General features: G+C 57.8%; 1 protein-coding gene across 5 annotated transcripts in view; it reads left to right on the top strand.

Moving 5' to 3' along the window:
- The window catches only part of EIPR1 (EARP complex and GARP complex interacting protein 1), a 123,608-nt gene that overhangs the window by 86,414 nt on the left and 12,707 nt on the right, over nucleotides 1–24,487 (top strand). For all 5 annotated transcript variants that reach the window (XM_059405083.1, XM_059405082.1, XM_059405080.1 and 2 more), the window contains 2 exons: nucleotides 1,924–2,080; nucleotides 19,579–19,678. In XM_059405083.1, coding sequence (XP_059261066.1) covers nucleotides 1,924–2,080; nucleotides 19,579–19,678 — 257 coding nt within the window. The remainder of the gene's footprint in view (nucleotides 1–1,923; nucleotides 2,081–19,578; nucleotides 19,679–24,487) is intronic.

The following is a 24,487-nucleotide window of genomic DNA, read 5'->3' as shown; positions in this document are numbered from 1 at the left end:
TCTTAAGTTTTCTACCTACATTGTTATTAACAAGTAGTGGTGTTTTGATCTCTTCTTCTCCTCGTCTTAAACCTTTGCTTTTCCTCGCCATATGAAGTAGTCAGGGCGTCTAGTATGGTGTTAGCTAGCAGCCACGGTACAAAGCATTCTTATCTAATTACTCTTCTCGAGGGAAAAGCATTTAATGTCTCACCCCCAACTGCTCTGTGTGCTGGGTGAGCAAGCAGTTCTAGGGACAGGCTGCCCTTGCTGACACCTGAGCAGAGTTGCCCAGAGGAGGACTTTGGTCTGTGAGGACTCTGCTGCAGACAGGCTGTGCGCACCTCCCGCATGGAAGCTGTGCCCAGTTCTCACCTGGTGGCTCCGTCCCTGTGCAGCTTACACAGTTCTTTTCCCCGGCATTGAGGGTGACTCGTATCATCTGTGCCATACGGGGTGGATGTTGCAGACTTTATTTCTTTCTGCCCCAGCGCTGCCAGCCCTCTCTGAAGGTGGAAATCCTCATATTTTAAGAGTGATGCTACGGCCTCACAGGCTCTGCAGCAACACTGGGTGCCTGGAAGTTTCCGCAGGAAAATCCGTCTCTCTTGTAGAAAAGCCAGGGCATGCCGCATTTCCCTGGGTGTAAAATGGGAAGGCTGACATGGTGTGTATACATATGGCTCAGCAAGCGGCATGTGAGATGAGCGCCGAGATTGGGGTCTGAGAGCCCTGGCAGAAAGCCTGCCCACCCCCCGTCCTCTGACTGTGGGTGACGGTGGTCATTAGCCGACCCGTGAAGCCAGGTGTCTGCCTGGCTGGTGTTTGGGTGGAAGGACCACAGAGCTGAGACATGGGACACTCCCGGTGTGGGGGCGGCCCTGCCGTGTTCTCATTTCACGTGGGAAACACGCGCAGTGTCCTCTCTGTTCCGCGTCCCCTCACGGCGCTCCCCCGACGTCGCTGTGACATAGAGCAGGGACGTCTTCCTCGTTCCGCCGTCACGTACTAAAGGCCTTCAGAAGGGAAGGTGTGCAGCACATGTGCAGTTTGGACCTAAATGGAAAGCACATTGGACAGGATTTGTATTCAGGAATTTATGATTACATGTTTATCACATAATGTTACATCTTTTTTTTTTTGTTCTCTCTTTTTTGTCTTACTGAAATGTCGTGTACAGGGGCAGAGACCTGGCTCCTGGCATGTTCCCTAAAGCCAGGTATCCCTGGTCTTTCTTACCTAAGCTTAGTTTCCTCATCCACATGGTGACATTTCAAAGTGTTCTGCAAATTCAGATCCCTGGGGCACCTTGAAAACCAAGTGTCAGGACTCCAGGAGGTGGGCAGTGAGCAGCCACCATTGGCTGGGGGAGACCCTGTGTCCATGGGTGCCTTCGGGTGCTGGGCTGTGCTCCTCCTGGAGAACCAGGCCGCGGCAGGACAACACTGTGTGCGTGTCCATGTGGGGCTCCCACGCGCTCTCGCCTTAGCACCCTGGGCTCCGGTGGCAACCCTGTGGGTGTTGGGTTCCCGCAGCTGGGGCTGTCCTGCAGCTGTGCCCACCGTGGCCCCAAGCTGCACTCGGTGTTTGTGTCCGCCGCACACCCACCCCCACCTTTTGCTCCCTGTGTTGAAAATCCATGGAGGAAGGACCGAAGGCAATCGATTTTGAAGAAAATTAAATTTTCTTCTCAACAGAATGATGGTTTTGCCACGAGGCAGCAGGGGTGAGGTGGCTGCGGGCGGGGAGCAGTGGCTGTTCCACTGGCGAGCAGGGTCTGAGCCCCTCGCTCCGCTGGCTCTCTGCGGCCTGTGGGTGTGAATATTTTACGGAGCGGACCTGCCCTGTGTCTGCGGCGGGGTGGGTGTGCGGCGCCGCGGAGACTGTGGTTGTGCGCCGTGGCCGTGCACCGCGCTCTGCTGACATGACCCTCTGTTGCTTCAGCTTCAGACAGCAAAGTCCTGACGTGTGCGGCCGTGTGGAGGATGCCGAAGGAGCTGGAGCCCGGCGGCCACGAGTCCCCCGACGATTCCACAAGCCCTGCGCACACGCTGGAGCTGCTCTGTCACCTCGACAACACGGCTCACGGCAGCATGGCCTGGTAGGGCTCTGCGCGTTTCACTTGCCCACGGCAAGCCTGGAGCTTGGGCCGCGTGCACACACCCGGTCCTGGGGCCACGGCTCCTGCTCGGGGCCCTGCTTTCTTGTGAAGACATGCTGTGGATGGTCGGCTCTCTCTCTCTCTCTCTCCCTTCCTTCCTTCCTTCTCAGTCCCAGCTGTCCTCCAGATTCGATGCGTAACGGGAAGCCTGTTGCCGACGCCGTGAAGGCGCGTGTGTGCTGGTGTCCCTTCTGTATAAATCCCTGCTGCCGGGCACCTGCCAGGATGAGGGTGAGGTCGGGCGCTGGAGAGCACTTAAATGTTCTGTTGCTTTATAGCTTCGTGGATGCACTTCTGTTCAGCAGCCCTCAGTGTAATTAGTGGATGTGTACTTTCGGCTGAAGGTTCATAATTTCTTCTTCTGTAGCGTGAATGAGGGCGCGGTGCCCCCGAGCCCTCCGCATCTTTATCCTGCGTCTGTCTCCTCCACATGCCACGAGCAGCGCTGGGATGGAGGTGCCGCCAGCGCCCAGCAGGCCCCCGGCCTGTCGCTGCCCGCATGCTGTGGCCAAGGCGCAGCGGTGCTTACCTGGCTTGGCTCCATGCCTGGGGGGCCTCCTCAGCCCTGGAGCCGCTGCAGATTCCAAAGACCGAGCTTTCTAGAAGGGACTGTGGGTGCATAGCATCGGTACAGGTGTTTACAACAGTACTTACTATTTTACTCAGTGTAGTAACACTTCTGCGTGCACACTCAGGTGTGCATGTGTGAGAAAGAGCTCTGTGTGTCAGCTTCTGTTTGGACCAAATCTATAATTAAGTAAGTTTAATCCAACACCTATTTATTAAGCACCTGCTGCACACACCTCCCAGGCTCTGGGGACACCAAGGTCATGGGTCGGGGACCCGGCCTGCAGGAGCCATGCGCGATCCCCCAGGGGAGACCTGCAGCGTGAACGTCGAAGCAGCACAGGGCAGGCTGTGGCGTGCCCTGCGATCGTCAGGAGCTCTGGGCTGTGGGTCCCCAAAGGAAAGAGTCATTAATTTTTACTAGTGAAATAGAAGAGGGGCTTGCTCAGGAGCCACCCTGCAGAGCTGGGACCGATGCGGTGTCTCAGCGGCAGTGGGTTTCGGGTGGCAGAGGGAGCAGGGCTGGGGTTGGCGCCGTCTGCGGACGTCCTTTGTGTCCTCGGTGGTGGGCGGTGTGCCGGATCATGGTTCCTTCCACTCCCAGAGGCATCATCTGCAGGAAAAGGAGACGCACAGGAGCCCTGCCCCCTCATGAGGGGCTGCGAGAGTGCAGAGCAAGTCTGGAACGTGTGCAGACACACACACGTGTGCGTTTGAGTGCAGCGTGTATGTGAGTGGTACGGGAGCAGGGTAGACACCAAGCAGGCAGCAGCGCCCGTGGGGAGGTCAGTGTGTGCAGATGGCCTCAGTGCCGCTGGTGAGTAAACCGAGGCGTGGAGCTCAGGGGAGCAGGGGTGCTGGTCGGCTGCCCCAACTTGCACCTGTGTTCAGATAGCCCGTGCCGTGTCCATCAGAGGAGGGGCGCCCCGTCTCTGGGTTCTTGTCAGGAAATGAATGTCACTGAGATGTTCAGTCTCGCTTGCACTCCCCTGATCCCGGGCCCATCCTCACACCCCAGTGACCACACACTCGGTGGTCACACCCGTGGTCGCACCCCCGTGACCATAGTCCCATCCTCACACCCGGTGACACACTTTTGGTGATCACATGCCAGTGGTCAACCCCTGGTGATCACACCCCCTGTGGTTGCATCCCTGCGATGACACCCCGTGATCACACTGCCGTGACTGCACCCCTGCAACGACACCGCCGTATCACACCGTGGCTCACACCCCCTACGACTGCGCCCCTGTGAAAGGGGAACTTGTTAGGAAGGACCCGTTGATACGTAAGCGCATCCGGGGAAACGGTCTTCCTGACTTTCACACTGGAAGGGCGCCCTCTTCTGAACTCGCTGCTACTGTTCGAAGCGTTTCTTGCATCCTTGTGTTACCCCTTACGTCACTGTACGTGTTTGCTGGTGTAAGGGGAAGAGGGAGCTGTGATCCACCGTAGCTGCAGGAACAACCCAGACAGACCCTGTGTGCTGTCACCCGTCTCCCCCAGTGGTGACACGGTATAACCCTCCGCTCTGTCACCGCTGGGGATGGGGTGTTGACAGGACCTGCCGCCGGTGCATAGTGAGTTCTCTGCCGTGTCACCCTGTGTGTCTGTTGCTGCAGCCAGCACCGTACTCAACACACAGACCCGGGAGCCCTCCTGCTGCCTGTTTACGGTCGCAGCCCAGTCCTCCCGTTGCTCTGTCCTGGATCCCCGACAAGCCTGGGTCTGTGCTCCTTCCTGCAGATTTGTCCTTTTGAAAAGCTTCTGTGAATGGAATTGTGCACTCTGGAGGCTTTGACTGTGGCTTCGTGCACGCACTGTGATTCCTGGTGTTCCTACCTGTTGTCCCCTGTGTCCGGCAGTTGCTCATCCCTTTATTCTGAGTAGTAGTCCGTGGGACCACGGTTTGTGTGACCATTTGCCTAGTGAAGGACAGCTGGGCTTCCCCCGGGCTTTGGACATCCTGATCAGGCTGCTCTGACAGGAATGGACAGGGGCTCACATGAACACGGCTTTCATCTCTCCCGGCCGAGTGACCGTGTGTAGTTCGCGGGGCGCCTGTAGGTGTGTTTTGGACAAACTGCCGGAGCCTCCTTTGGAGTGACTGTGTTTGATGTCCCCGCCAGCAACATATGAGGACCCAGTCTCTGCACCCTCATTGGCCTTTGGGACTGTCATGTGTGTTTCTTTTCAAGTGTCTTCAGCGACGTCTTATTACCAGGTAGGGAGTTTGGCTTTTGGCAATTGAGCTGTGGTGAGCACATGAAGGAGAAGGTGCTGTTTGTGGTCGAACTTGAGGCCACTGGGTAGTTGAGTCTGCTTTCCTTTCCTATTTAGACTCGGGACTGAAGCGGCGCCAAGAGAGGGCTCCCAGACACATGCTGGGCATTGGCCCCGCTGCTGCTAAGAACAGCACGCAGCCCAGTCTGCGGGCTTGACCCTGTGCCCCAGAGGGCACTGTGCGGGCTCGTGTCCTCAGGGCCACTCGCCTTCTGTTTGCCCTGGAGCAGCTGGGCCCCAGCACAGGTGGGCCCACACCCCCGTCCCAGTCCTCCAACACGCAGCAGGGAGCAGTGCCCGCAGCCCACCCACCACTGAAGATTCTCGAAGGTCTCCTGACTGTGTTTGGTTTCAGCTCCTACCCATGGAGGCAGACAGAGTGCTGGCTGGGGGGCCGCACGCCCCGTCTCTTGTGCTCACCTGCCCTGGGGCTGCATCGGGTTACTGACGGGGAAGTCCCCCTTTTCTCAATGGTAGGTGAAGATTCCCGAAAAGGAGGAAACACTTCATAGTTGTAATCGTAAGCTACCGTGGCTCCGTACAGGGTCTCTGTGGAGTGTGGCCCCTCCCTACTCATTAGGGTACATTATACAGACGAGCCAACCATCTGTTCTCTTCCTTTCTCGGATCCACAGTGTCGGGGGGGCAAGTCCCAAGCTGTGCCTAGAGGGGTTGCCCCGTAGCTTCTGGTGTGGATTAACAAGCCACCGGCTTTGTGGTGCGGTGTTCCCTCTTCGGAGAGGACCTTTCTAAAATAGTCGCTGTTCCACGCCCACCCACATATTCTTGTCCCCGCGCCCAGCTCTTCTCCTGTGACGTCGTGACCAGGCTGGGCGCCCTCAGCACCAAGGACAGCGCCAGCCGCAGGCCTCTGCCTCGTGAGGGGGCCGTGACCAGGAGCCCTCCTGAGGTTTGTAGACACTGCCTCCTCCCCACGGGGTCCTCTAAGGCAGGGACTATGGCGGAGCCGGTAACCGCCCTCTGGAAGGCAGGAGCACGCATCCAGCCTTTTCTACGCAGTGGAGTCATTGGGATTCAGAGCCAGGCAGGCCGACCCCGGGACACCACACGTCGCCCAGAATCGCCTCCCTGCTGAGTGAATGAGCGAAAGGAGCCACTTGGGGTCGTCACACTGCGATTTGGAAGTTGTTTCTGTTGCTGGGAGTGTAAATACATCTTCACCAGAATAAGTTCTGAGAACGTCCACACGTCTTCCAGCTAGTCCTTCGTGGACAAGTGTCGGTAAGTTGTGCTTTCCAGGGAATTCCTCATTTTGCAAGGAATAAAGCCCCCTTCATTTCTCGCGCACTTTCTCCCTTCCCCTGTGGTTTGTTCCTGCCGCCAGTGTGCGGTGAGTGTGGGAGAACTTGACGCTGTCCCCGTGGGCACGTGCCTCCTTCCTTCCGGTGAGCACTCCAGCTCCACACTCGCTGGGGCCGCCGTGTCCCACACTGAGTGGCACACACCTGTTCCTCAGTGGGCCAGTCAATAGCTCATAGCCTTCTTCCTCTCTGCCTGTTGCTGGGAGGGAGTGGCACCGCATCCCACCTCGCCTGGAACTCCGGAGTGCCCCCGCGCTGCGGTCAGTGCAGCCCACAGCCAAGGGAAGGCCCTTGGGGATGCTTTGACCAAATTGTGAAGTCTTCCGCATCTTCCCTGTATCTCGCCCCATTATACTTCAGGCTGTGTGTGTCAGCTGCCTTGTGTTTTTCTGGCGTGGGATGAGACCTACATAACTCAGTAAAATGAATAAAATCCCACCTTACTGTGGTAAGAAACAAGGTGGAAGAGTGAGTCTCCTGCCGTGCGTGCTGTTGCCCTTCTTCCCTTCCCGGGGTGGGTAATTGGGGGGGGACTCTTCACAGCTGCCCCTGGGTGTGTGCATGTGTGTGCGCGTTTCTGCGTGTGCGTGCGTGTATGTGTGTTTGCGCGCACGCGCGTGTGTGCGGGTGTGTGGTCATTCTTCCCTGAGTCAGCGACTAGACCTGCAGTGCAGGGCCTTCGTCCGCAAACGCAGCATGGACGTCGGTAGTGGAGTGACGGCAGCCCTAGCACGTCCTCCTGGGCCTCCTGTCCTGTTCTCACTGGCGTCCTCGGGAGCCCTGGCAGTGGGGAGGAGCAGGGAGTTCCCGCGTGTGGGCCCACTGGGCCCCTGTGAGCGGTCGTCTGCCCTGCAGCGTCATTGCTGTTGGCTCGGGGGCTGGTGAGCCACGCGGGTCCTCCCGGGCTTCTCCACCTGCTCTCGGTCATGGTGAGCCCCTCACGCCCCCGCTGCTGAGGAGTTAAGCATCCTAGCTACGATCGACACTGCCTGCCTGTGAGTGGAAGCCCCATAAAGCAGTGGAAGCTCTGGTGTGGTCCTGGCTCTGGTGTGCTCTGGCTCCCGGGGGTACGTCCGGAGTAGTCATGCCGTCACCTGCTTTCACGGACCACGAAAATCTCCTTTAAAGGAGACGGCACTAAACTTAGTAACCAGCCCTGGAAAGTGGAGGGAAAGGAATGACATTCCCGCACCCCTCGAGTTCCGACAGGCGGACGGGAGGGAGCGTCCCTGCACTGCCGAGTGCGCTTGATAGCCACAGGGTGACCGGCTGACCTCCACTCCCCGAGCCGGCTCTCTGCCAAGTGCAGGTGGAGGTAAGCATCCCGCGGAAAGGCCAGGCAGGCTGAGCCCGGTGGGCGTGCGCACTCCCATCAGGAGGAGGAGGGGGGTGTGAGCCGTGCTGTTGAGACAGGAGGGGAGCAGAGGAAGAGCCGTGTGTGAAGCCACTGATGCTGAGGGAGTTTGGCCAGAAAAGAAAGGAGTCGGCCCATCTCTCTTTTCCCGTTTATTTTTTAGTCCAATCTGATGGAACAGTGAACAAAATAAATTCAAGAGTATCCTTGACACCTTACAGAAGCTGTCTTTGAGGATAAGGAAGAAATTTGGAATTCAGAGATCGTTGGCATGGTTTTACGGCCAACCGTGCTGGAGAATTCTCAGTGATTGTGACGATTTATGATTGTAGATTTATCAGATCTCGTAAGGTTTGTGTCCTGGCTTTTTGGCCTTACCAGCCTGGGTGTACTGAGGTGTAAGTTCTTCCCTGGTTCCTGGCTCACTACTAATGTCTGGTAGCTGTTACAGAGGCCCCGAAGGAGGCCCACACCCCTCCTTCTGTGCAGGGAAAGGACTGTCTTACGGTGCTCCAGGACAGCGTGAAGAGCCTTCCTCTCTCAGCTTTGCTCACGTCTCCACCGTACACCGAGCACGGTTGTCCCGTGTCCCGGACTCTCGTACCCTCCGATGCTGTTATGATTCCGTGTTAGGGAAGTGGTGAAAAACTAGCGGAGCACGACGTGCAGGTGTGTCCCGCACTAGAAGCCACACGCGGAGTCTGAAGTGTGGTCGCGGAGTGTAACCACACCCACCCGGAGAGAAACGTGCATCCCTCCTACGGTTTCAGCCCACGTTCCCTTGCAAATGCGGCTCGGAGAGTGTTTCAGGCGACCTGCTTACCGACCAGCCGGTGTCTCCCAGAACGTGTGAGCTCTCCCCGTGGGCAGTGGTGTGTGCAAGGGACGCGTTTGGAGGAAGGTAGCATTTAGTTCTGTTGGTGATTGTTTAAACGTGAGGTTTAAATGATTTAAAAAGTTCAAGCCTGAATGTGCGCTAACCCCATGCGTGGGACTTTTAAACATTTTCTCCCGTTTGGAAGATGGGGTGACGGAAGAAGAAAGAAATGCGGACCCAAGAGAAGAGGAAATGCCCAAACCGCTACTTGGGATTTGGGTAGACAGTTTTATTCCAAAATGTACTTTTATTTATTTATTCAAAGACTTTATTTGGGATAGAGCAGGAGAGAGAAAGAGGGCACAAGGCGGGGAGAGGCAGAGGGAGAAGCAGACTCGCGCTGAGCAGGGAGCCCAGTGGACTCAGAACTCAGTAGAAGGCAGAGGCTTAATGACCCCCAAGATGCGTTTTCATTTAAAGATTAACTTTGAACTTCCTGGGAAGGCCTAGGGGTTTGGGCTTGCTGGTGGGGGAGCACCAGGTGGGGGCAGCGTCCTCATGCTGGCCTGCTTGTGCTCCTCCTACGTCCTTGGAGGAGGTGGTGGTGGGAGCACCAGCCACCGCTGGCCAGTTTTGGGGTGGCCTTGGAGGTACAGACCTGTGAACTCTGGGGTGACTTAGGTGGGCCCTCAGGGCCGGCGAGAATCTATCAGGCAGAGCATGCTGAGAGCCCTGGCTGTACCCTGCGGCTCCCCCTGGGGCAGAAGGAGGGGACCGTGGTGATCTGGTCAGAGCCATGCCCAGGGAGGGCCAGGCAGTGTGTACATCACCCACATGCACCCCAGGGAGGAGCCCGCGGACCGTGAGCATTTCCTGTCGGGGGAGGCTTCTCAGCAGCACGGGGCTCGGCGAGCAGGGCTCGGGTCTTCTCTCTCCAACTCCGGAAACGGCCCCTCCCTGCTCTGGGCCGTTCTCATCAGACTGCTCCTTTCTGTGGAGCCGCACATGTGCAGCTCGGAGCACCGATGCGGCTGCCGCCGGCTGGCATCAGCCTCCGCAAGAGACGGGAGCGTCGGAGAGGATGTGCCCTCCGTCGTGCCCGGCCTGTTCTTGCCCTGTGCTCTGGGTCTCCTGAACTACCAGTCTGTCCCGGTGAGGGACGTCCGCATGTGCACAGCCTTTTCATAACCAGAGGCACGAGCTCGCCTGCCGGGTGCCAGGCCGTGCACAGACGCGACTCTACCCCCAGAAGTCCCCACGCGCATCGCCGTCGAGAACCCGCACGGCGCGGAGCTGGGCAGTGAGCTTCTCGATGTGGTGGTGGACTCCTAAACTCTCCTTTCACTGGGAAGAGCGGTCGTGTGTTCTGTTGTGCCTTTTCCAACAAGAAGGAATCAGCCGGGTTGCCAAATCTCCGTTTGGAAAGAGACGCCTAAGCTGGGGAACTCACGTATTGTATTGCTTTAGAGTTTTTCAAAATTTTAATTGTGACCAATGACTTAATAGACGTGTTTCCTTCTTAAGGTTTTTGCTCTTTTGGTAAAGTATGAACGTGATGGGTTGTCGAATGCAGGGGAGCTCGGAGTCCTTGCACAGCTGCTTCTTGTGGGTTGAAGCCTGTCCTCCAGCCGCGTGCGGCTGCTGCCTCGTGCAGATCGCGCCCTGGGGGCCGGCCTTCTGTGGCTCCCCCGCTTCCCACCCCCAGCAGCTCAGAGAATAGGGAAGGCAGGGAAATGCTGTGGATTTAAATTATTAAATTTATATCGAGGTTGTTTTAAGAATTTCTGGTGTCCTTTGAGCTGTCCTCACCCCAGGTTCCGGCATCCAGAGTGTGAATCATTCATTTGGAGCCACTAATCTGGAGGAGAGAGGCATGTATTTCGTTTGATCAGCGTGAAACCTGCCGGATTAGAACCATCATTCCTGCCATTAGGGCCCTTGTTAGCTGCCTCACAGAAGTTTAGACTTTTTATTTGGGTTTATTTACAGAAGCAGCCCTTTGCTTGTGCCTTCCCCTCTGCGATTATGAAGAGGTATTGCCCACTCCTAGCAGGTACATGCTACTTTGTTCTCGACTTCTTAATGGGATTTCATGTCCCCTCAAATTCACTGGCAGAGTGTGATCAAGCAGAAAAATGGATGATTTTATGAACGGAGAAATAAACTTAGTTTGGAGGAGCAAGTATGGCAGAAATTCGAGGTTATTTTCTTGTGTTTATGGCCCCAGTTTCATGGTGATGGTCTGTGATAAAATGGGATCTGTCTTTCTGTCCCACTCCGCGTGCTTGGGTTATCCCAGGCTGTGTGTCGTTAGGCGCAAACATTGATGATCTGGGGGGTTGCTCCCCATAAATCAACAACAGGTATTTTTTGACGTGTGACTCAGGATAGATGACGAAATATGAGGGGCAGGAGTGGGACCCAGCGGCAAGACCGCGTGCGGTGGGAGCGGCGGCGTGCTGCCACTCTGCGGAAGTGCCTCACGGGTCCTACTCCCTGGGAAGGGCCCGAGAGCTCTGGCTGCTTGCTTGGGAGTTCCGCTGCCCCGTGGGTGGACGCAGCAGGACAAGAGGCCAGTGCAGGAGGGCAGTGGGCGGAGGAAGCTTGGAGGCGCATCAGCAGCCCCAAGTGGCCCCCAGTGAGTCAGGGCATCTGGTCACCCACTTCATGACCCAGAGAGTGAGCTTAGGTTTCCTGCTTTTACTTGCAGGTCTGCTAGTCCTGTTTCCAGTCTGATGGCTGTTTTTCTCATGGTTTTTCCTAGTGAGCCTGCCCCCACGCACCTGTGAGGGCGGGATCAGAAGGGCCACCGGCCTCTGCTGCTGCTTTCAGGCCAGTGTCCCACTCTGCAGTGGGAAGTGAGGCCATGTGGTGGCGCAGGGAAGTGAGAGGGTGTCCCTGGCTGGGAAGTGGTGCTGGTGGCCAGCGGGACACTGCTCTTTCCTCTCAAAGCCCCTGCACACTCTTGGCCGGCGCCCACACCCTCAGACCCGTGCAGGCCTTGTCTAGTGCGCTAACAAGCTGCCGGTAACGTAGTTGACGGTGTCTGAGGCACCTGTTCTTCCCTTCCCTGTTCTGCGGGGGGAACCTCTGCCCCATCAGACGAATGTGCTGGGATTGACTGTCGCAGCCCCGAGAAGGCGGATTCGTGCCCTTTCTTTTTCAGGTCATGTCATTCAGAGATTACAGATTTAAATTCTCTCAGAAATAAACGGCAGACGTCAAAGGCTCACCTCAGTGCACGTCCTGTAGACATGCAGAGTCAACGCTCCAGAGGCATGTCCTCTGTGAAGGACAGAATTCTTCAATGTGGCTGTATCGTCCTCCTGACACCGAGGCGGCCAAGCAGGAAGGCTCTGCTCACAGCTGTGGCTTGTGTTATACTCCAGGGAAAGGGCTCGGCTCCAGCTCCCCCAGGGTGTGCGTGTGTGTGTGTGTACATTTGTGGGTGTACGTGTGTATGTATGGTGTGTGTGTGTGTGAGAGAGAGAGCGAGAGAGAGAGAGAGATCCAGAACTTGCAGAACAAGCTTTGCCATAGGTCGGCGTCTCTCTCACTCCCCATCGATTCCTGGCCCGTGTACTTTGGATTCCTGTCCTGCCTCAGGGTCGTCTGCGGTCGGCGACGTGCTCCTTGGGGGCAGGGCCAGGCGCCCAGCTCACAGGCTGCCTTGGGGGGGCTGCGGCAGCCAGACCCCAGGTCGGCTCTTCCCTGGGCGTCGTGGGAGCCTGCGCGGTCTGCCCGAGGAAACTCAGCAGGGACTGGGGTGCGGAGAGGGAGCGTGGGAATGAGGATGTGGGGAAGCCTTCCCCTTCCTGTCGTCACCATAAAAACACCACAGGGCCAGAAGCCGCGTGCACAGGGTCTGCTCACGGAGCTCTTGAGTCCAGTTTCTGGTGCGTGTGACAGTAACGGGGAGCTCCAGACTGCTCACCGACTCGGAGGGGAAGGGCCCGGTGCTGATGTTTGGACAGATCACCAGAGGAAAACCCAGGTGCCACAGAAAGTCACGCCGGCGACTCAGGGCCCAGGCCACTGGGTGTGAATGGACAGGACAGGACAGCGAGACACGCTTGAGCTCTCTGCTGCCTTTCAGAGTGGGCAAGGATTTCAGTTTCTAACCTCTTCTGAAGATTTTTTTCTTAGAATAAATCTTGATGGAATTTTTTTGGTGCATTTAAAGGTGGTAATTTTAATATTCCCGCCAAATTTCAAATTAGGGTTTTAGAGTTTTTTTCAAGGGAGGCTGTTGGCATTGGGGGTGGGAAGGCTGTTTGCGGGTTCTGGGTCACGGGACGCCCGTTCCTCATCCCCCGTCCTACTGCCCTCCCAGTCTTCGGGAAAAGACTTTCCCCAGAAGCCTCTGGAGAATAGCACCGTGCACCGTCAAAGCAGCACAGACCTAGCTGTGTCCGAGCACGTCGAGGCTCATTGAGCGCCTGCTTCGTACTGGCTGTCCTGAGGACTGGCGTGCCGGTCTTCCCGGACCTGTGGCATCGGCACACCACTGTCACCCCAGCGGACGGGTGAGGAGATCAGAGCTCAAAGAGAGGAAGAATCGCAGGTGTCCACACAACAGAATTCTGCGTGGCCTTTGCCCAGAGTTACATTTATTTGGCATGGAAAGTTACCCCGGACGTGGAAGTCAAGCAGCACATTACAGAGTAACGTCGTCAGTGGTTTGCGTTCCTGTAAGAGACAGCCGAGGTCCGTGTGTAGAGCGAAGACGGGATGCCCCACATGCCCTGTTGATAGGCGTTCTTTCCGTGGGCAGCGATACATGAGCCTGTGACTTCTGCGGAGTTTAGGCTTTTTTAACGAGCATATCTGACTTTAAATTAGAGTGTAAAATAGTGCAGCTCAAGTCAGGATTTCAGGAAGGCAGGGGCTGTGGCTTCATGTGTTTCCCTCAGGGGAGAGAGCTTTCTGCACCCACAGAGGGCTGTTTAACAGTAACCGTGTTAGTTGTGAGTGCACCTGCCGCTCAAGCCCGGGTCAAAGGGAGCATGAAGCATGTGCTGACAGGACACGTGCAGTAGCTGGGGTTGCACACTCAATTGTCCTAAAAGCAAACCCCAGTAAAGAAGATCAGTGATGTAGGGCCATTTCATATGGGGCAGCAGCTCTGTCCCCAGAGACACGGGAACACGCCACAGTGCCAGATGGGCACGGAATGGGTCATCTCAGCCAGGCTAAGTGTTTGGGGCACGCCCGGAAAGGTAAAAAGAGGACTGTGTGCTGCAGAGGAAGTTCTACCCAGGTACTTGAAATTGCTAGAAAAGACCAGCGTCAGTGATCTGAAGCAGCATTCTCCAAATTTCAAAATCAGGAAGTGGTCATTTTATATGACGACTGTCCCCAATGCATATGTATGTGTGCACCATAATGAAAGTTTCACAAAATGCCCGTTAACCTGAAAACGTGCTCGGGCGCACACTCTGTTTCACCCTGTTGCAAGCCTCCTGCCTTTGCAGGATGGCAGCCCTGATGGGGGGACCCCGTTTGCCGGAGTTCACGAGGGGGTCCTGGAATCCCTACAGCCACCCCTGAGCAGGCAGGTGGGGGTTCCGACGGGCCCAGAGGCTCCCTGTGCGGGATCCTGCAAGGACGGGGGGCGTCTAAGGGGGGGTTTTCATGGCTGAGCACATCTGTTGCACTGACTTCCGGGGGCGGGTGTTGCGTTAGGGGGGTGCCACGCTTGCCCAGCTGGGGGGCTGTGTGTGGTGGGAGGCATTCTGGAGCCATCTTTTTGGGCAGAGTGGCTGTGGTGGGAGCCACAGATGGATCTCGTGTTGCGTTGACTGACTGTGACTGTCCTGTACATCGCAGACTGTCTTGATGGGCCACGTGACTGTGCCTGCAGGGCCTGGATCCTTCCACCACTGTGGTTAGAAACAGGGGTTGCTTGGACAGATAGGAGCTCAGAACCCAAGTCTGACAGTATTCTGTGTACACGTGGCACGTAACTGGTGCTCGAAACATCGCTGCTACAGCTTTGCTGAGGCCAGTCTCCTAGGTGTGGTGGTACTTGAGCTAAAACTGTCTGGATGCCCTTTCTCTCTTTCTTAGATTTATTTATTTGAGAGAGTGAGCGAGACGGAGCACACAAGGAGGGGAGAGGGCAGAGCAGGAGCCCGACATGGGGCTCGATCCCAGGACTCCAGGTTCATGACCTGAGCCGGAGGCAGTCACTGAACCGACTGGGTCGCCCAGGCACCCCAGGATGGTATTTCTGTAAGAACGAGACCTTGTCCCGTTTTTGTAGTTTGATGCTGGGAAGCCAGATACAGGCCCAGAGATGGGTTAAACATGGGCTCTTGGGCCGTGTTCTCAGGTGATTTTGCAGAGTTTGTGGGGAAAGTAGGAGCCAGAGAGACGGCATTTCCCAGCAGCAGCTCTAAGATTTTCATGAAACCAAGGGCAGATTGGGTCTGATTTGTATAAAAGCAAGAAGTCAGACATTACGAATAAAATTTAATACGCTTTATTGCTTTTTTATGTGGAACCTGAGAAGGGTACTTGTAAAAAACTTACTCCCAAAATTTTGTCCGTGGGAGAGTTGTAGCCCCGGGGATAGAGAAGTGCAGTAGAGAAGCGAACACTGTTTGGTACGTTTGAAATGTAGGGTGGTGTGGCGCCTGGGCAGAGATGCCCAGGGGTTCGCACGGGGCTGCGGGGGCACACTGGTCATCCCATTTGCGATTTGGTCAGCTAGGAGCAAAGCCCCATAGTCCACCGCCCGGAGGGGGCATAGGGGGGTGGGGCTGGGAGGCAGACCGCGGGGGCTGATTGTGCCTAGAGCTCAACACAGTCGTGAACAAGGAGCACCTCTTCTTGACGAGGTCCGTGTGCAACTGAGCAGCGAACCCTCTCAAAGGGGCTCCAGCACGGACCGGTCCTCGCTGCGTGTGCTTGGTAACTGGAACCCTTTCCGGTCTTACTTTGCACACATTGTCAGGGGCACTGGGCCCCGGCCGGGAGGAAGCCTTACTAATGCTTCGTCCCTCTTCCTGCCAGCACTTCTTTATGAAGTGTCTCTGCTGCGAGGGTCAGAGTCTGGGCTCGGTGCTCCGCCGGTGAGCCTGGGCTTGTCTGTCTTCTCGCGGGGAAGCCGACGTGAGTGACGGGGGCTGCTGCTCCAGGACAGAGGGCAGTCTGAGCGGTCTTCCCGGAGGAAGTGGTGTTTCAGCCGAGCCCCTCCTGCCTCCTGTGGCCGGCCTCTCTTCGTCCTAATCTGCAAAAGTTTGTTTTCTTGAAGTGACTTGCTCTTTCCGGCCTCGGTCCTGGTTCCAGCAGGGGAGCAAGCAGCCTCCCACAGCCTTGGGTCTCTGCTCAGACCCTTGCGAGTTCACCCCTGCTGGGAGATGGGGGCTTGGCGAAGCCACGATGGGGTAGGGACTTGCCTCTGAAGATACAGAACCACCTGCAGCTGTGTTTCTAGAAGCTCAGCTGGCCTTTCTTGGGCAGTGGGTCTCACAGGGCTCTGGCAGGAATAAGGCTCTCCCCCGTGTGGCCCCAACCCAGGCCCGGGATTTCCGTCCGCGAGAGGACATAGGGCCCACCCACCGGCTCAGCTGGGGCACCTGCTGCGAACCTCGTTTTCCCCGTGGCCCGTGTATGCGGCTGCTGTCCTTGGTTATACCCCCTGTGGTTTTCTTAACCCCCCCCCCCCCCCCGTAAGAACCGGAGAGCAGGCTGTCTCCTATCACAAGCCATTATTCCCTCCTATACCTTTTAAGCCTTTTTAAACATGTTTTTATTTTTTAAAGTATTTTATTTATTTATTTGACACACAGAGAGAGATCACAAGCAGGCAGAGAGGCAGGCAGAGAGAGAGGGGGAAGCAGGCTCCCCGCTGAGCAGAGATCCCGATGCGGGGCTCGATCCCAGGACCCTGAGATCATGACCTGAGCCGAAGGCAGAGGCTTAACCCTCTGAGCCACTCAGGCGCCCCTTAAACATGTTTTTAAACTATCACATATTTTTTCTTTTTAGATAGAAAAAGTTACTTCTGTGGCTGCTTGAAATTCATTCGGTTGTTTGCTCTGGTGACATTACGGACACACGTAAGCCGGTTCCCGGAGCGAGGTACCTCTTGGCCCGCGCAATGGCAGACGGAAACCGGGGGTGTGGACACTGCGAGAGGGACGCGGAGCCGTGGTTTCCCACAGGACACGCTCCTTCCTCTCCACGCCTTTCCTTCCACCCCTGGGAGAGCCAGACCCAGATGACCGCTCTCTTTAGGTGGGGGGGAAGAGGGGTAAGTGCCGCTGCCGTGTTCGGAGGAGGACCTGCTCTGAGCCCGCTGTGTCCTGCGACATCTACTGGGTCTGGGGTCCGGAGCGAGCCCGAGACTTCGCTTCCACACGACGTTCCCCACAGTTCTGGAATCGATCCTCAGGCAAACGTGTGTGAGTCTTCATGGCCTGCTCTCCGTCGGTCCTCCTCCTCCTCCTCCTCCTCCCTCCCTCCCCCTCCCTCCCCCTCCCTCCCCGCTCCCCTCTGCGGCAGGAGTTAGTTTTTACAGCTCGCCCTGCTTCAAACCCCCCGCTCTAGGGCCCACGGGTTCGTTCTGTGGCCTTGGGCCCCCCCGACGGACGACGTCAGAACCGTGGGCAGAGGGAAGGGGAAGGGGGTCTGAGCAAGGGCTCGGGAGACGGTACAGTCTAAAACATAAAATAAGGCCGTGAGGTTCAGTGGAGGGTTTGGATTGCCGGGACGCCTGTATAGCTCTTCCTCGTTTGGGGCTGTTGGCGGTGTTCCCGGCCTCAGGCCCCGGCGGTTCACTGAATGTACTTGGAAAGGGCCTCGTCTGCGTACGCGGCGCCTCCGCTCTTACCGGCCTCCCTCACTGTCCCTCGGAACCCGCGAGCAAGCGCCCATCACGGGCCACGTGGCTCAGACACCGCTGCTCCCTGTGGGGAGGGGAACCTGCTCTCCAGAAGCCTTGGGCCCGGCCGGGGAAACCACAGTCAAACCATAAGGTCGTCAGTCTTTGGCATCAGATTGGCTCATTGTTACCCTGTGGGTTGCGAGTTACTGGGAATCTCTGGCTTTCCGTTCGGCAGTCTACATATGTGTGTCACCCCCTTTCAGACTGCGGTCTGGCTAGCGCTGGACGGGGCAGTCACTGTCTCTGGGGTCTCCCTATGGCCGTGCGGCTCTCTTCATCCTGACCTCTGGTGCGTGTGTGCGTGTGTGCCGGGGCGTTCAGGTTACGAATGAGAGCTGCTCTGGGACCCCTGGCACGGTGTCCTAAACGTTCTGCTCCCAGTGTATGGCTCTGTGGACGGCATTTTGGGGCCCACAAATTTGTATGTTGAAATGCCGATGTCCGGGGTGTTGATGTGAGAAGGCGGGGCCTCTGGGAGCTAATGAGGGCCTGGAGGTGGGACCCTCCCCATGGGATCAGTGCTCTTGGAAGAGGCGCGTGGGCTCCCTTTCCACCACGCTAAGCACTCGGGGAGAAGGTGGCCTTCCGCGAGCTGGGAGAAGACCCCTCAGCAGAACGCTGCCACGCTGGAGCCCTGATCTCAGGTGGCCAGCCTCCCGCGGTGTGTGGAACGTGTGGGGTAAATGTGTGCTGTCTGGGCAGCCCGGTCTAGGGGGATGTGTCGCAGCCACTGAGCTAAGCCGGGAAGGGTCGAGCGCAGGTCCGTGTGTCGTTCTGCGCCCGGACAGGCCTGTGAGCTGCACTTCTCCTTTCCTGCCTGCGTTTCTCCTTGGCTTTCACCGTCCGTTGCGTGAACCCTGCAAAGTCACCCATGGAAACGGGCTACCAGGGGAAGTGTGACCGTCTTGCTGTAAAGAGGTGTTTTCAAATGAGGATTCGCCGTTATCGTAACAAAACAGGAGCAGCGGATTTCAGCGCCGGATTTCTTGGTATCTCTACCAGTTATCGGGTCTGTTTTATGCACCAGGTGTCGTGCATTTTTCAGAAGATGCGCTAAGCTCGTGCGGTAGAGGAGCGGGACGCCTGTGGTGAGAGTGCCGTGAACTCTGTGTTTCTTAAACTAAACAGAAGAAAGAAACTGTGGTTTTCGGTGGTACTTGTGTTGGGTTACAAGCATCCCCAGCTGCACCCACAGCGTGGGCGGGCGGGGCGAGGGAGGGGCGCCCTGGGTCAGGGGTCTGGGTCAGGGTTGGGCTCGGCAGCAGCGGCTGCAGCGGGGTCTTCCCTCGGGCTGCAGCCCCTCCTGTGAGACACCCCTCACAGCTGGGACGTCCTCAGCCGACGCAGAAACCCACCCCGTGACGAGCTCCGGGGCTGTCCCGCACAGGAGACGAGATCTGTGTGCCCTGCTAATCTTTCGGACGGGAACTCTATCAGGTGGGGTGGCTTTGGCTGCAGCTACAAGGAAGCCGGGGCTCCCACTGGCTGACCCCTGAGGAAGGGACATGACGTCCCAGGCAGGGCAGACACGGAACCCTCCCATCGCCGCGACTCCTTGGGCTACAGAAGATGTGGGCACTCTGCCCCAAATGGCAGTGTCCGTGCAGGGCCTCCTTGAGACCTGGGCCCGCAGTGGGCTGCCTCCCATCCTTGGCCCTGTTGGTTAGCTCTCCGTTCCTCAGTCCCCGGGAGGATGCGTCAGCTCGGGGGGACACCACAAGGCACCTTGGGCTGGGGCCTGAAACAGCAGACCTTGCTTGCCATGGTTCTGGGGGCTAGAAGTCCGAGTCGGGGGGTCCCCATGGTCGCGATCTGGTGAGAGCCCTCTTCCTGGCTTACAGACAGCTGCTCTCCCGCTGTGTGCTCAAGTGGCAGGCGGGAGAGAAGGAGACCCCGCAGACAGGCAGCGAGGGACAGGCCCGCCCTCCCCACCTCCTGTGACCCTGAGCACCCCCAAGCCCCTCCTCCTAACCTCCTAACCGCCCGACCTCAGCTGAGTCGGGAGGACATAGACGTTCAGCAGGAGGGACACAGTGCCGCGCACACATGTGCCATCTGGAGTCCTGCCATGGTGGGTGTCGGCCGTGACCGTGCACTCGGGAAGGCCTCGCTGCCCGGGAGGGGCGCGCGGTGGCTCTCGGCCACAAAGGCATCTGGGGCTGGCCACGTGCCTACTCACGGGGGTCCTCCTCTTCCTTGCAGTGTCGCGTGGGAGCCCGCGGGGGACGGGAAGAAGGTCATCTCGCTTGCGGACAGCCACATCCTGCTGTGGGACCTGCAGGAAAGCTCCAGCCAGGCCGTGGTGAGTGACGAGCTCACAGCTTTGACATTGAGCATGAAACACTTGATGAGCGGACAGAGTTACCAGTCGGAGAACTGCACGACGGGCTCTGCGGGGGAGGCTGCCTCCGGGCCCTGCAGAAGGGCACAGACCTGAAGCTTGACAAAAGCCCACCCTCGGACATGATTTGTCCAGAAGAGTCCGTGGGATATTCGGACATATACTCTCTTGTTCCAAGTGTACCGTCTTCTCAGTGACCAGGTTTTTGAAGTCTGGTTACCGTCCCTTTTGGTTGGAGTGCTCATAAAATACAATTTCATGGTGCTATGAACTTCTTCCCGTGTGAGTTGTAAAAATGACAGTGCTCCGCGGCCCCGCTGCCCCACAGCCTCTGACCCTGGTGGCCTGTGATCCCCCGTGACCGCCCTGGGGCCTTGACCCCCTTGTGGCCCATGACCCCCCCAGCCCCCTGTGGTCCATCAGCGGATCCTCCCTCCCTGGCACGCGTGCGCCTTCCCGCGGCCGCAGTCGCCACACGGTGCGGGTATGGCCGTGGGTCCGCCAGGGAGCACCTCCCTGCCGGAGCCGCGGGACCCACACCTCGCCCTCAGGGCTCCGTTTCCGAGGACGGGAGTGCCTGGGTCCTCACAGCTCCCCACAGGCCGCGCGTGTCACACCATTTAGGAGTCAGCGCTGGCTTTCTTGGGAACCGGTTTTGCTTTCTGGTCGTCGTCGCCTCCAGTACCTTGTCCTCCGGAGTAGATGTGTTGCTGATCGGTATAGTTCATGTTTGATTCCTTAGAATTTCCACTTTAAATTATGACTTTTATATTCCGTTTGTGGATCTCGTCGCGTTGGTTTACATCCAAGTAACGCCTTCAGAGAGAAAAATCTAGAGCCTTGACAGAGCTTGTGGTGGCACTGGTACTGAGGGCGCCCCACGGCCACGCGTAGCAGGGGCAGCGTGTGTGGCATGGATTTCTGTAGCGGTGGCTCCTTGCATGTGGCTTTGTTCCCGTGATGCGGCGCTAGCTCTTCTCCCTCGCAGTTTGTCTCGGTACTAAATCCTCTTGGGCAGGCGGTGGAGATGGTGTGAAGAATGATGGTCGCCATCATGGCTTCAAAGGCAGACCCTTCAGAACGTTAGTGTCTTAAAACTCCACGTGGTCAGAAGGGGATTTCCTAGCCTTCCACGTACACTGAAGAGTTGGTCTGTCCTTGTAGCGTGTAAGTAATATTTAAAGGAAAGAATCAGTATTTTTATTGAGGAAAGGATGTATTTGTATATCATAGAGTAGAATGTAATTGTCACCCAGATTTTAGAGCGGAGCAGGAAACTGGAGGGTCACACAGTGCCTGGGGCCGCAGCTCCGGGGGGGGAGGCAGTGCGGGATCCTCCTGGGAGCCAGCCTCAGGGTCCGAGTCTCCGTTGGCTGCAAGCACCCTCCCATCCCCCACCGACTCCCCTCTCGAGGGTGCCCCTGTGTAGCCAGAGACCCGAGGCGGGAAGGGCACAGTGCTGTCCTGATGGAGTGCAGGTCACCGAGATGCTGGGGGGAGCCGTGGGCTGGGGAGCCTTGCCGGGCGGGAGAGGCCAGGGAGGAGGTGAGCCCTGGGCGTGCGCGGAGCCCACAGCCCGTCCTGGAAGCCGGCAGGGGCTTCTCTCCAGACCCTCGGCCGCCTCGGAATGATTTTATGGTAGGGTGATTAATCTGTAACTTATTTTCTGCAGAGACCAATTTAGTTTTCTCTCCTTCGTTTTTATCTGCCCTCAGCACTTCTGTCAATACCACTTGGCGGCCCTCGGCCGTGGTATTTAATACCGAAACCTTCCTATCGATTCCGGCCGTCTTCACACCCAGCTCCTCCGTTTTTTTTATCGTTGGAGGATATTGCCTTCTGTGGTGAATCTAATCTTATGCTCGCTGCATCATTACCTTTTGCAATTAAATTGGAGGTTCTCTGCCATTTATAATCATTAGCAGAGCCCAGGGGAGGTCTGCAGGGGGAGGTTGCACGGGGTCCCGGCCCCGATGAAGGCAGAGGGGATGCCTCCCTGTTTCGGAGTGTGCTCATCCGTCTCCGGGGCCTCGCGGCTCTCAGTCGCTGTGGAAATAAATAGCTTTCCAGGTGCCGCAAGCAGCAGAGCGCAGAGAAGACGGGTGCCTTGAGAGTCGGCTGTCCTCTTCCTCTGGCCATGCGTCAACACGGGGGTTTCTCAAGGGTGAACCCAGGGTGTCCCCTGCTCAGGGACACGGGGCCTGAAGGCACTGACGTTCCAGAACGCCTCTCAGGAGAATGGGTTTCAAGGACACAGCGCTCTTGCAGAAATGCTGTCACGTGAGGTCTAAAGCCTACGGCAGAAGCGACTGCGCATCAGTGTGGGGGCGGCAGGCGGTGGCAGGAAAATTATTCAGAGCAGGTCGGGCCACTTCCGCTGTGCCTGGAAATATCAAATATGCGCTTGTTCGTGGGGCAGAGAGTGCTGGGCAGGAGCAGGAGGTGCCCTCGGGACGAGCGGGCCGGGCCCCCAGGTGCCCCTTCCTCCCGGGAGCCTGTGTGTTGCCTGCCACACCGTGACCACGCTTCACGCCCGGCCCGCTGTTCGCCACGTGCGGCCCCGAGCGGAACAGAAGCTCTTTTCCTGTCTGGGGTCAGGGGTGCCCGTTCCAGCACCGGCGTGAATGTTGCAGGGGCCCTCCCAAGTCTGCCCTGGGGTGACGGGGCCCACATGGGGCCGCGTGTCCAGGCCCCCGGGGCAGCGCGGCAGGTCCACCAGGTGGGTGTGGGAGGATGGGCCCTTCCCACGCCGTGGCCCCTGCTCTCTGTCCCGTCTTCTCCGCGGGGCCTCTTGCAGAGGAAGGGCCTTTTTTTGAACAGACTTCATTCTTTAGAGTGGTTTTATGTGGTTCACGACAAAAGTGAGGGAAAGGCACAGAAGCTTCTCCCAGGCTCACATGCGCACAGCCTCCCCGCCGTCCGCATCCCCAGCAGAGGCGACGTTTGCTGCCCTCGCCGGGCCCCCGGCCGGGGGCTGTCCTTTCTCTGGTCTGACGGCTCAGGTCTCCACCGACCTAGCAGCTCTTTCCCCGTCCGACGGCAGAGGAAGCCGCCGGGCACGCGTGCAGCCTGTCCCACGGGCACGGTCTCCCTCAGCGCGCGGCGGCCAGTGGCAAGGGCATGGCAGGAGGGTCCGCGAGGTCCCCAGGCACCCACCGTGGGCCTTCTCAGTTGCAAGAGGGCTCACACGGTGCGTTGACAAATGTTGGTCCCCCATGATTTTGAAGCGGTCCACGTAAGAAAGACACTGATTTTAAGGGAGGCCACGTAAAGACACAGACCTCGGGGTCACAGAGGTCAGCTCCCTCACTGGACACTCGAGAAGACGGAGCCTTAGGAGCCGGGGAGGTCCTGGAGAAGGTGCGGTTTGAGGGACAGATTTGCGGCTGCTCTCCTGACCCCGCCCCGCCCCACGGTGGGCTTGTCGCGGCCCCGGCATGCGTGCGCTGCATGTCCAGAGCCGGAGCCTTGGTTCTCGCCGGTCTTCAGTGGCCGCAGTCACGTCGAGGGTGGGTGTGAGTGTTAGAACAGTGAACACTTGTTTGCGGCAAACCCAGTAAATAGGGTGCTGACCGGGCTTCGTCAGACTGGTCCACAGAAAACGGGTTAACACTCTGGGAGCTGGTTTTCTGCTGAACCTCGGAAAAAGGCATTCAAAGTAGCTGAGCGCCGTCCGCATCGTGGACCTTCCGTTGACTACACTGCCGACAGCAGCCGCTGCGGTGTGCTTTGGGATGGTCGTTTAAAAAACCGTAATCGTCAAGAAAACATGGAGTAGTTTCCTAAGTTGTGTATCTTCATGTAGCGTAATAGCTACAAACAGCTTTGATTTTATAAATACCAGGGACAACTAGGGTTCTTTGGTCTTCCGTTAGGTCTTGGAATCATCAAATACAGATCAGGCTGGGTGTTGGTGTCGGGCAAGCATTTGCTTCTCAAGCTCTCAAAAGATTTTTTTCTAGTAAGAGCAGATGATAGAGTGAATCGTACGTTTGGCAAACCGAGCGTGCTGAAGGGAATGCAGCAGCGAGTGGGACCCGTGCCCCTCAGTGGACTCTGAATACGGAGACACAGCCTCGGCCTTCCTGTGGTTCACCTCCCAGTGTGAGGGTCCGCAGGGTAGAGGGATGGAAATCCAGTTTGCGGCGTTGCGGTCATGGGCTGGGACGGGCGTGGGCCGGCCACCCGGCCGGGGCAGCGGTGGGCACGAGTCTCGGGAGGGGGATGAGGGCTGTGGCTCCGTGCCGGGAGCCCGGCAGCCTTCTGAGCCACATCAGGTCCCGTTTCAGCCACTCACTCCCCTGTGACCTGGGCAGGTGGCGTGGCCTAAGACTCAGTGTCATCGCTGGAGAGCTGGGACCGGTTTCCACATGGATCCAGTCGGGCGATATCACAGTGGGTGTCACATGGTGGTAGCCTGCCCCACAGGGCCTGGGGCGTGGCCAGCCACCCACACGTGCCCGCCGGACAGCTGGCCGGCTGGGTGGGCGGAGGGAGCCCGGCAGGAGCGGAAGGATGGCCGGAGGAGGACGGGAGGGATGGGGCGCGCAGAGAGGCGCGAGGGCACAGTTGAAAACTGGGTTAGGAGTGAGGGTCAGGTCGGCGGGATCGCGGTGCCAGGGCCGGAGGTCGAGAGGAGAGAAACTGAGGCACAGAAGAGCAGTGTGCGCCCCCTCCTGCTTCAGTCGTGCCCCAGTCTGCAGGTGAGGGCCGCGCTCAGGCAGGAGACGCGTCGTCATGGCAGCGCTTCCGGCCTTTCCAGCCTTCATT

This window comes from Mustela nigripes, chromosome 7 (assembly GCF_022355385.1).
Source record: "Mustela nigripes isolate SB6536 chromosome 7, MUSNIG.SB6536, whole genome shotgun sequence".
In the NCBI taxonomy this organism is placed as follows: Eukaryota; Metazoa; Chordata; class Mammalia; order Carnivora; family Mustelidae; genus Mustela; species Mustela nigripes.
This window is presented reverse-complemented; position numbering and strand designations above follow the sequence as displayed.